This window comes from Moschus berezovskii, chromosome 8 (assembly GCF_049115385.1).
Source record: "Moschus berezovskii isolate FMDL1 chromosome 8, NW_MosBer_1.0, whole genome shotgun sequence".
In the NCBI taxonomy this organism is placed as follows: domain Eukaryota; kingdom Metazoa; phylum Chordata; class Mammalia; order Artiodactyla; family Moschidae; genus Moschus; species Moschus berezovskii.
The window spans coordinates 12,519,364-12,531,567 of NC_142467.1; the positions used below are offsets into that span (position 1 = coordinate 12,519,364).

General features: G+C 37.1%; 1 protein-coding gene across 3 annotated transcripts in view; it reads left to right on the forward strand.

The window, feature by feature from the left end:
* Positions 1 to 12,204, forward strand: part of CHD1 (chromodomain helicase DNA binding protein 1) — a 76,483-nt gene that overhangs the window by 16,869 nt on the left and 47,410 nt on the right. For all 3 annotated transcript variants that reach the window (XM_055429569.2, XM_055429571.2, XM_055429570.2), the window contains exon 3: positions 11,162 to 11,363. In XM_055429569.2, coding sequence (XP_055285544.2) covers positions 11,162 to 11,363 — 202 coding nt within the window. The remainder of the gene's footprint in view (positions 1 to 11,161; positions 11,364 to 12,204) is intronic.

A 12,204-nucleotide genomic window follows, 5' to 3' on the forward strand; every position in this document is an offset into this window, starting at 1 on the left:
AAAAGCTTATTTTTCTTGTGGCACAGAAGAATCTTTGTTTATTCACTTGAGAATACATCATTCTTAAGTACCCAGTTAGTGTTTTTTTTAGTTCACAGGACTGATCAGAGTATAAAGTTGAGTATAGAGAAAAGGAGGTATTGCTATTCTGTCACAGGTGGGGCTGAGAGCACATGGACTTGCACTCCAAAGAACTTCCTACCCACAGACACATGAAAATGTTAAATAATACAGGGCAAAGGGGGAAGAAGTATATGTGCTGCTGAACTTTAGAGAAAACTTTGATGGGCCAGGAACAGAAGGGGACTCAGAGCAGTAAATTCTGAGCAAACGCGGCATCACAGGATGTTTGGAAGGATACAAGCTCTCCAGACAGGATGCTGGAGTTGGAATCAGAACTTAGTATTTGACTACAGAATTAAGTCTTCTTATTGCTGGGTCCTTAGAAGGGTTGTCTCCTCTAAAAATGGTCTATAAAAACTGTGTGCCTTCAAGGACATTTTGTTCTTGTTGTGAGGATAAAATGGATTTCAGTACCAAAATATTTTGAAAGCTATAAAAAGGTATTAAAAATTTTGTCTTAATTGGAGCATAAATGAGAAACAGCCAAAGGGCCGAACAGATAACATAAATGTATGAAGCTGTCCAGGTATAAGACATTTGTTTAGGGGAGGCAACTGGCCAAATTGGAGGTCAAATCCTCCATCAAAAGGAACCAGTGCTACTTAGATATAGACAATTGTGACCATGTGGGAAGTGGACCTGGTGTTTTCAGATCATCAGATTCTTAAAAGTTTCTTCTTAAAATTATTTTCCCCCAGCCACTTTTAAATTAGATGACTTGGAGGAAGAAAAAACCCAAAAGAGAAAAGTAGAGACAGAGAAATCAGAAGTAAGAACACGAAAGTTTCTCTGGAAGACTTAGACTAAGCTGTTTTTGAAGAAGAATTGATGAGGTGGTATTAACCATTTGTTAATTCACAAGTATATTTTCAGAGTATGTGTCAGGTAGAGAGCCAGAAGGTAGGGATGCAGCTGTTGAGTGTAACACCGCTGTGCTCATACTCCTTATGTTCAGCGTGCACTCAGTGCCAGGTACCATGCTGGGTGTCTAATGCAGTCCTGGGGGAGAGGTCTCGAACTCGGGAGGAAGGTGGGATGGGGATTAACAAGTTTCCCAAGTAGGGAGAACTGCTTTATACCAGGGACTCCCTGGTGGCTCAGACAGTTAAGTATCTGTCTGCAATGCAGGAGACCCAGGTTTCATCTCTGGGTCGGGAAGATCCCCTGGAGAAGGAAATGGCAACGCACTCCAGTACTACTGCGTAGAAAATTCCATGGATAGAGGAGCCTAGTGGGCTACAGTCCGTGGGGTCGCAGAGAGTCAGACACGACTGAGCGACTTCACTCACTCACTCACTCATGAAGTGAGAAGGCATGGCAGATTCTAAAACTGATGGAAGTTAATGAGCCTAGAGTGCAGAATAGAGATGTTTGAGATAAATTGGAAAGGTAGGCAGAGATCAGATTTTAATCATTTTATCCCAAGAACAAAGGTGAGCCATTGAAACCCCTCAAGCCTATGAGATGGGACCAAGGCACACGTAATTGCAAAGTGAGAGAGGGAGGTTCATTTTGATGTTTGTTAGTTTGAAAAGCATTTCTCAAAGCTAATCCATAGATACAGAGTCATAACATTTGAATAATGTGGAACTCATGAGGAAGTACAACATTAATGATAGTGTGCTAAAGCTCCTAAAAATTTAACTTGAAAAAAAAAAAACAATTTAAAAATGAATTTAGTGTCTTACTGAACAGAGTACTAATTTTTTTGTGGTCACTCAAGTCATTAAAAACACTGACTTACCATAACCTTGGGAATATTGGAAAAGAATGTTGGCTTTTATACTGAAATAATCTGTGCAGATGTGAATTTTAAGCACTTTCCCTCCTGACAGGCAGCTGGAAATGCTGGAGGCGAGCAAGGGCCAAGGAAAGGGAGCAAGCATCTCCTAGATAGCTGAGTCAGCCTGCTTGAGCAGCCTTCTGGGAAGCACAACCCAGCGTTTCTGCTTACGTCTCATTTGTTGAAACTTTTAGCTAACAGCCATACTTTGCTGCAAGGAGCTTGTGCCATACACTTTTTGTCCTGGGTGGACCTTAACCTTGAGATTTCTGTTACTAAAGAAAAGAAGACATGCTGAGTTAGGCTATTAGCAGTTTCTGAGGCAGCTGTTGTAGGCAGTTGGTCTTTAATCCCCCCTCCTTGGTATTTTTGCCTTTTCATATCGCTTAAGGAAAAGCTTTAGGTAGTTTTTATATTTCTAACTGTACAGCTTAGCTGTTTTATTGACTGAATTTTTGATACTTTTAGTTTTCATGCCACTGAATGTTTACTTACTTGCCTGTTTCATATGCATTTGACTTCTGCAGCTTTAAAACTTCCTCACCTTTGTAGCTTTTATTATTTGAATATGAGATTTCACAATATTGAATATTAGTGACCAAAACTTGTGTTGGAGAAATTATTTTTTTGTCTATTAACATTTTAATTTTGAATTAATTTCAAATTATGGAAACGATGCAAGAATAGTACCGAGAACTTCTGTGTGTAGTCTGTCTGCAGGCACTGATTGTTAGCTTTTCCACAGTTCCCTTTTATGCTCACCCTTCATACATGCATGTTCATATATTTGTAACACATAGTTTTCCTGATCAGTTTGAGAGTGGGTTGCAAGAATTATATCCATCTATGCATTAATACTTCAGTGTATATATGTATGTGTGTGTGTGTGTGTGTTCAGTTCAGTTCAGTCGCTCAGTCGTGTCCGACTCTCCACGACCCCATGAATCACAGCACACCAGGCCTCCCTGTCCATCACCAACTCCCGGAGTTCACTCAAACTCATGTCCACAGAGTCGGTGATGCCATCCAGCCATCTCATTCTCGATATATGTGTATATATATATAAAAGAGCCAAGGAATTCCCTTATATAAACCCCGTATAGTAATTAAATCCAGGAAAATTTATGTTAATATACTTCAGTGTTTAATCTGTATTCCAATTTTGTCAGTCATCTCAATCATCTTTGAGTACCAGGTTCTGTCTAAAATTGGATTTGGTTGTTATGTCTCTTTAATCTTCTTTAATCTGGAACAGTTCTTCTTTGTCTTTCTTGACATAAGCATTTTGAAGGCTACATATAGGCTAGTTATTTTATAGAATATATTTCGTAATTTAGATTTTACTTGTTTACTTATGATTTGATCCAAGTTATGCATTCCCTACACTCGGATCCCCTACCTTGGGCTTCCCCTGCACTTTTCATCCCCTGGCTGGAGGACTGTGTACATCTTTCATAAGGTATCAAATCTGAAGGCTCATGATAGATGTCTGTCCCTATTGATACTACTAGTTTTGATCACCAGGACAGGGTTCAGTTCAGTTCAGTCGCTCAGTCGTGTCCGACTCTCTGCGACCCCATGAATCACAGCACGCCAGGCCTCCCTGTCCATCACCAACTCCCGGAGTTCACTCAAACTCATGTCCACAGAGTCGGTGATGCCATCCAGCCATCTCATTCTCTGTTGTCCCCTTCTCTTCCCACCCCCAATCCCTCCCAGCATCAGAGTCTTTTCCAGTGAGTCAGCTCTTTGCATGAGGTGGCCAAAGTATTGGAGTTTCAGCTTTAGCATCAGTCCTTCCAATGAACACCCAGGATAGGGTAGTATCTTTTTTTTCCCCACTGTAGTTTCTAATTTATCCATTAATGTAGCTAATAAGCAATTTGTAAGAAGATACTTTGAGACTGTGTAAACATCTCATCAGAGCCTCCTCCCGCCATATTTAGCATCTTTGGTGGGTTTTGCCCAAATCAGTGTTTTCTATGAGAATTGCAAAGCAGTACCTTTCCAGCACTGCACCCTGTCCGCATTCAGAATTCTGTCAGCCCTCCCCTGCCATCTGTCTTTCTCCCCGTCTACCTGTCGTCAGCGCAGACTTGAGGATTCCTGTTTTATTTACTAGGTAAATAAAATCTTTTACTGTTTGTTTTAATGCCCAAATCAGATTTAGCCAGTGGAAGCCCTTCAGGTTGGCTCCTATATCCTGTTTTTTTGTTCTGTTTGTATTTAGTGTTGCTTTTTGGCACAGCAAGCTTATTTAGATTCATCTGGTACCTTCCCTATCCCAGCCTTAGAATCTGCCATTTCCTAAAGGAAACCTAGTTTACTAAAGTATGGATTTGTATTTTGGAATCAAGATCTGGGTGCTGGCTGATTATAAATTTAAAACTTCAAATGTGTTATGTTTACATTGATTGAAAAGTGGCGAATAAGATACACTGTCATAAATGCAAAATGATACATAGGGTTTTTTTTTTGTATCATTGTGGTATCAAAGATTGGTTCCTCTCTGAGGGACAGGTTGAAACTATGCTGAAACTATGTTATCTACAAAATGGAGAATATGCAGTTGCATAAAGGAAGGGGGAGTATATCTGCTGTACACGGTTGCGCAGTGATCTCCAGGATACAACGCATATACAGTGTGGCGTCAACTGTTTAAGATGATAAATATGTTAATAATCATTCGTGAAAGGGGCATATAAAAATACTCTTATTTATAATTTGCTTATATTGAGAAAGGAAAAATAAATGAAACTTAAAAAATAATTACTGTAGTGGAAGGAAGGTCATGATGTAGAGAAGACAAAAGATAAAAGCTAGATTTTGGATTATAACTTTTGTACCTTTCAAGTTGAATCTAAGTAAATAAATAAAACAACATTAAGTCAAAGTGAATAAAAGCAGTTCCTAAAAATGAAGTAAAAGCAAATGACCCTAATTAAACAAAATTAGTGACCATACAGAAATAAACAATTTTAGTTGGCTTCAAAGCAATAGTTTGAATAGTAAGGGTGAGTATTCCTGAAGGCCCAGAAGAACTGTGAAGAAATGTTAACTTTTAGTAATCATAATAATGGTATTACTATTTTGAAACTGTTACGTGTATTCTAAGATAAAGCAAATAAATGATTTTACTAGTGTCATTTGGAACGAAGAAACTCAACCCAAGTGATGGTATAAATAGAAAAATCAAAGAAATAAAAAACCTAAAATTTAAATAGAAAATATTGGTATTAATCCTTGCCATACATTGTCTCTAAAAATACACATATCCTAACTCATCTTATTAAAAAAAATCTTAAAAGCAATAACCAATCCACTCATGTTGCAATTTAATTTCCAACATAAACAGAAGCAAGGCTTTTTGATGAAATGCCTGAGTTACAGTTTGAGGCAAGAAATACGCAAGATGAGCCCGGTTCATCTTGTCAGACCAGAAAGTGAGGAAGCTGTCAAAGACAACTTGAGGTCTTGTGAAAAGAATTCAGGAAGTAATAAAGGGTTTCCTGTTGGCTAAAGAGGGGACAGTTTGGGTATTAATGATGATAATGGATTGTTAAAACTCATAAAATAATTTCAATCCATGAGTTCATAGTGAGATTTAGAACATTACTGGTCTTATCTTGAAAGGATGCTAGCAATTTAGCTCATTTTGAAAGCTGAAAAAGAAGGAAAATGAAAATGCCTTTCCTGTATGAACTGTACCTTAAAGTTAACAAATATAATGAGGAGAAATTTCTCATTATAGAAGTATTCCACCTATTAGTGGAGAAATGATATAATGGATAAGTAAAGAATGACAATATCACCATTTTACTGCCTTTAAATAAATAGTGGGTGAATTTGTGTAAGGCTCATGAGGAACTATGTAATGGAGGATAAGGCTGAAAATAACATGAGCACACACATCAAACAACCTCACACAAAAAGAGACAACCAAACATTGTTTTTTTCTACTGGAGGTCCACAGCAACTTTCCAAATATATTCTTGTCAAGGAAAACTGAATTAAGTCTGAGCCTCTAGGTCTGACAATTTATAAGAAACACAAGGGACAGAAAAATATGTCAAATAAAACCACAGAAGTGCAGATAGTAAAATCTGGAAAGCAGGAAGTGTCTGCCGGAAAAACTGCCTAATTTGTTCCACAAAATAAATTGCAGGGGAAAAAAAGAGGGAGAGGGAACTGTCAGGTTAATGAAAGAGACTTAAATATGTGATTCAGCTGCAGAATGTGAACCATGTTTGTACTTCCATTCAGTCAGTGAAGAAATAGAATCAACTAAAGAGATAAACTGGATATTTAGTATTATTTAATAATAATTTCATATTTAACATTAAGAGAAGTGATTTTTTAAAAAATATGGTACTAGTTTTGTGGATGTTTAAAAATAGTGGCGTTTTTGTTGTTTGTTTTTACATTTAAGTACTAAAGTATTTATGGATGAAATTTCAATATGTTTGAGATTGTGTGTTTGTGGAAAGCTAGATTATTTGAAACAAAATTGGTATGAGTTGATAATTGTGAAACTGGTTGATAGATAAATGGTTATTCAATTACTCTTAATTTATATTTGAAATCTTGAAAAGAAACTTTAATTTGAATTGCTGTTTTATCTTTTAAATGTGTTTTTTTTACTTAATTTACCCTAAGAAAACTTTTTTATATAAGTACCCGTATGATGGATTTTCTTTCGTAAATTGAGAACGGTAAGGGAAAGAATTCAGTATTTTTAATAATCTTCTGCCTTATACTATTGGGCTATTGAGATTTAGTGTAATTTATAAGGATAACTCATAAGTAGTGGTATACAGATACTTACATAGTATTAAAAAATCAGTGGTACTAGTTACTACCTAAATAAATGAAATGTTAATTGGAGCTGAGAAATGTTTTTATAGTCCAGCTGTATTTGTGAATTTTATATAAGATATCCATAAGCATCTTTGATTTGTTTGCTTATGTATATATCCATCCATTCACCAAACATATATTGAGCCCTTAATTTAGTGCTCAGCATACAAAGAACAAGTGAAAATTCCAGCACTCTAGGAACATAACGCTAGAATACCAAAAAATAAAACAGAAACTACAGTGACTATTACATTATCTGCTTATAGCTAAGATAGTAATAGGTACAGGATATTGTGGGAATACTGAGGTAAGTATTCCTGCTTTAATGTTGTGTGTGTGTGTGTGCGCTAGTTGCTCGGTCATGTCCAACTTTTGCGACCCCATGGACTGTAGCCCACCTGTCTCCTCTGTCCATGGGATTCCAGGCCAAGAATACTGGAGGGGGTTGCCATTTTCTTCTCCAAGGCATCTTCCTGACCCACGGATTGAACCCCGGTCTCCTGCATTGCAGACCGACACTTTACCATCTGAGCTACTAGGGAAGCCTTCTAGGGAAGCTTTAATGTTGGGTTGATTTAATTTTGGAGTCAGGAGAGATTTGTCAGAGAAGTATCCATGAAGAGAGGCTCAAGTAGAAATTATATAGGGAAAGAATAAAAAAGGAAAGTAATTGTGCAAAAGCAGAAAGTGGAAAGAGAAACTCACTTTCTGAGAATTACAAGTAGTATGCCATCACTAAAACTAAGGGTTTAGATGGGAAACTGGCTGGAGATAGGTTCGCAGAGACAGATTTCTGCACCTCATAGATGTTTGACTTTTGTTACAGAACCACTGAAGACTTACCCAGTTAGGCCAGGTTTGATTTTTATTTTGGAAAAAGCATATGCAACAGTGAGTTGAAATAGAACTACTTCATTACCGAGAGGCTTTTTATCTGTTTTCCTCAGAATTTTATGTCTTACTGTTCCCCCCTCCCCAAACCTATATATATTTATCTCTCAAGTATTAGAATTTCCTTTTAAAATAAATTGTGTAAAACATTTACATGGTTCAGAAATTGACAACTCATTTCAATCCTTGTTCCTTCTGCTTTCTTCTTTCCCCTCTCTTTGTAGGTAACCATTTTTAACTGAATTGTTTTATACACCATTATTGCTTTTGAAAAAAGCATAAGCAAATATTTGTAAACATGTCTCCCTTCATACACAAAGGAAGCATACTATAAACACAGTTTTGTATCTTGCTTATTTTTTACATAACTATATCTCATTGTATGGCAGTATATAAGGTTCAGTTCAGTTCAGTTGCTCAGTCGTGTCCAACTCTTTGCGACCCCATGAATCACAGCACGCCAGGCCTCCCTGTCCATCACCAACTCCCAGAGTTCACTCAAACTCATGTCCATCGAGTCGGTGATGCCATCCAGCCATCTCATTCTCTGTCGTCCCCGTCTCCTCCCACCCCCAATCCTTCCTAGCAACAGAGTCTTTTCCAGTGAGTCAACTCTTCGCATGAGGTGGCCAAAGTATTGGAGTTTCAGCTTTAGCATCAGTCCTTCCAATGAACACCCAGGATTGATCTCCTTTAGAATGGACTGGTTGGATCTCCTTGCAGTCCAAGGGACTCTCAAGAGTCTTCTCCAGCACCACAGTTCAAAAGCATCAATTATTCGACAATCAGCTTTCTTCACAGTCCAACTCTCACATCCACACATGACCACTGGAAAAACCATAGCCTTGACTAGATGGACCTTGGTTGGCAAAGTAATGTCTCTCTGCTTTTTAATATGCTATCTAGGTCGGTCATAACTTTCCTTCCAAGGAATAAGCGTCTTTTAATTTCATGGCTGCAATCAGCATCTGCAGTGATTTTGGAGCCCCCCAAAATAAAGTCTGACACTATTTCCACTGTTTCCCCATCTATTTCCCATGAAGTGATGGGACCAGATGCCATGATCTTCGTTTTCTGAATGTTGAGCTTCAAGCCAACCTTTTCACTCTCCTCTTTCACTTTCATCAAGAGGCTTTTGAGTTCCTCTTCACTTTCTGCCATAAGGGTGGTGTCATCTGCATATCTGAGGTTATTGATATTTCTCCCGGCAATCTTGATTCCAGCTTGTGCTTCTTCATGATGTACTCTGCATATAAGTTAAATAAGCAGGGTGACAATATACAACCTTGACGTACTCCTTTTCCTATTTGGAACCAGTCTGTTGTTCCATGTTCAGTTCTAACTCTTGCTTCCTGACCTGCATACAGGTTTCTCAAGAGGCAGGTCAGGTGGTCTGGTATTCCCATCTCTTTCAGAATGTTCCACAGTTTATTGTGATCCACACAGTCTGCTTTGGCATAGTCAATGAAGCAGAAATTCCTTACTAATTCTGTGTATATTCTTAGTCCTGCTATGAACAATTTAAGTGAAATAAATACTTCATGTTTTTAATACCTAAGGTGAAGACATTCTGATAATAAGCCTATGCCTTTAGAGTAGTCTAAGCTCAGGCTGTTTGCTTGTATCATCAGCCAGAACTACTTTAACCTAAAGAGTATGAAAGGAAGATTCCTGCTTCCACTTAGGAATATTGATACATTAACAAGGAATCTTGATACATTAAGAAGGAATTTTGACTAGCTATTTTCTCAAGATATAATTAAGAGTATAGGCCCATGATAGCTCTCAGATTCAATTATCCATCCATTTACTTTTCAGGTATTTACTGAGCGTCCACCTGTGTAAGATACTCTGGAAAAAAATAAACAGTACCTTCAAGAAGCTTATAAGCAATTAAAATGATACCCCTTCTACTTAATTCTTTTTTCTAAAGGATTAGTTCATCTTCACTTTCTTCTGAATGTTCTCCAGTTACTGTGCCTGACTTGTTTGTGTTCTTCCTACCCACTGGTTGAATTGTTTTAAATATAGCCCAGAGAGGTGTTTCTTGGTTGGCGTGACTGTCATACTAGGTCAGAAGCTCTTATAATGGTAAGGCCTTTTTGTCTCATCTCAGTCTTCCCAGTGCCTAACAGATGATAGTTTTTGCTAAAGTAATAAATGAAGAGTGTTGCTTACCTAGTGGGCTAAAAGAAAACTGAAATTGTGTGTCAGGAACAATATCTTCTCTTATATTCTTACTGAAATTTCAAGGACCCAGATAGAATGCAGAATGGTCACTTTTGTTTTTTAATTAAAAGGCACTGTGCTGTTCTTGAACAGTGTGTCTGGAGAGTAGAAACTGGCAGAAATGGTTTTGATATAGCCTTTATTTTAAGATGGAACTTTTTTTTACTCTATGAAGAAAAACATATTCCACTAGATTCCCAAATTTTAAAAGTAGGTGTATGTTTGTTCACAGTATAAGCAAAACTTTTAGAATCAAATGTCTTCTTGAAAACTTTTATGTCTGTGTTTCCACGTAGAAACTATTAACGCCTTGCTATCAAAAATTACTTTTAGGAAGGGTTACTGGTTGATCTTGTAGTTTTTTGCAGAGTAATACCTCCATCTAGTGGTGTTTCTGAAAACTACAGCAAGAGAATAAAAAGCTCGAGGTTTGCTCGCTGTGTGTGACATTGCCTGTTGTTTCTCATAAAGTCAGATAAAATTACATCAAAAGCCGAGTCTGCCACATATTTAACAAATTTAATGCCCTGGTTTTCAGCAGTTCAAATGTAAGCACCAGTTAACGAATGGCCTTTCGGATAATATTGACTTACACAATCAGTTAGGTACAGACCATTTCTAGACTACTTTGGATTGGAAATATTGCTGGCAAGTGTGTGTGCGTGTGTGTACAGAGGCTGGAAAAGATTGTGAGAATTTACTATTTCAGACTTATTACTGTGGAACCATAAAAGATTGAATAATTTTCTCAGAGAAGAAATTAGTAATCTTATTTTTTAGTAAATTGTACTTTATCATAGCTTAGTTGTAATAAGTTACATTCCTCTGAGATAATAGAACATAGAGGTGGACTTGAAAACAAGTTGAAACTCAATTCGTTTTCTGCCTTTTACTAAATGAGAATTTTTATAACATTTTTTCTTCACACAATTTCTTCTTTATGTTTACTGTATCAAATAGCCTTTTAAGAACAGGGACTGTGCCTTAAACATTTTGTTATTCTAAGTTTCTAGCCCAGGATTCTGTACTTGGTAGGTTTTGTTCATTACCCTTGCAGGAAGATTGCGATCTAATTGCTTATGTTTTAGCCCAAGCTACTAAATTTATCAAGTCAGTTATTGCTATAGATTAACATTAATTCCTTTTTCTATTTGTTTGGCTATAGAAGGTTGACATACTAAACAAATAAGGCTTAATGATGTGGAGCTTTTTGCTGAGTTAAGGAAAGCTAAATTTTGATTTAATTTTGTTTGAAATCTATTTATTTTTAAATTGTAGCCAGTCGGATGATGATTCTGGGTCAGCTTCAGGCTCTGGATCTGGTTCGAGTTCTGGAAGCAGTAGTGATGGAAGCAGTAGCCAGTCAGGTAGCAGCGACTCAGACTCTGGATCCGATTCGGGCAGTCAGTCAGAGTCTGAGTCAGACAATTCCCGAGAAAATAAAGTTCAAGCAAAACCACCGAAAGTTGATGGAGCTGAGGTAATGAATAACGTATCCAATGATGGGTAGATTTCCTGTATTACTTTGGGAAAATGTATAGCATTGGTTTAGAGTGTTCATCTAGCTTTTAGAAAATGTTGATTTTAAGTATTAAAATGCACTTTAGATTGTTCTCGAACTTGGTGTCATCTGTGGACTAATTGGCTTGGAAGAGAAGCAGTCTGCAACTATTGATGTACAAGACAAGTATAAAATGAACACACATGAAACTTTCTCTTTTTGAAGCAGAAATTGTTGCATAAATACTCAGTGTCTCATGGATAAAAATTTAAGGCTTTTGAGGTCTCTTTGTTAATTTTACAGTGTTATCTCTACTTTCAAGATCTTCAGAGGATATAATGTATTGCCAATAGGAGTATTTAGTAGAATTCTGCTTCCTTGAAAATACCGTGGTAGAATATGCCAAGGGCCATTCTTTTTAAAAAAGCAATTATAAGATTTAGTGAAACTTGTCTATACATCAGAATGGTATTCAGAATGTTACTTAGAGTACCAGTCATGATAAGATGCTTGGGCCAGAATATACACATAGTTTCCTTCACGTAGGAAGTTTTGCTACCAGAAACAAACAGAAAAGTCAGTTGAACTAAAGCTGTGCTGAGTTATTTTGCTTCTGACTCAAGCTCCTTGCCTTCATCTCACACCACTTAAAAAGATAGGCAGCCACACTTTGAACAGCACTGGTGGCATATATTATCATGTTGTTTTTGACAGTAGTCCTAACACCAAAGAATATATTGATTAAGGCTGTCTATCTGTGAAGCTCAACACACCATAAATTATTTATATGCACCTAAAGCTGAGCATTTATTTTAATTAT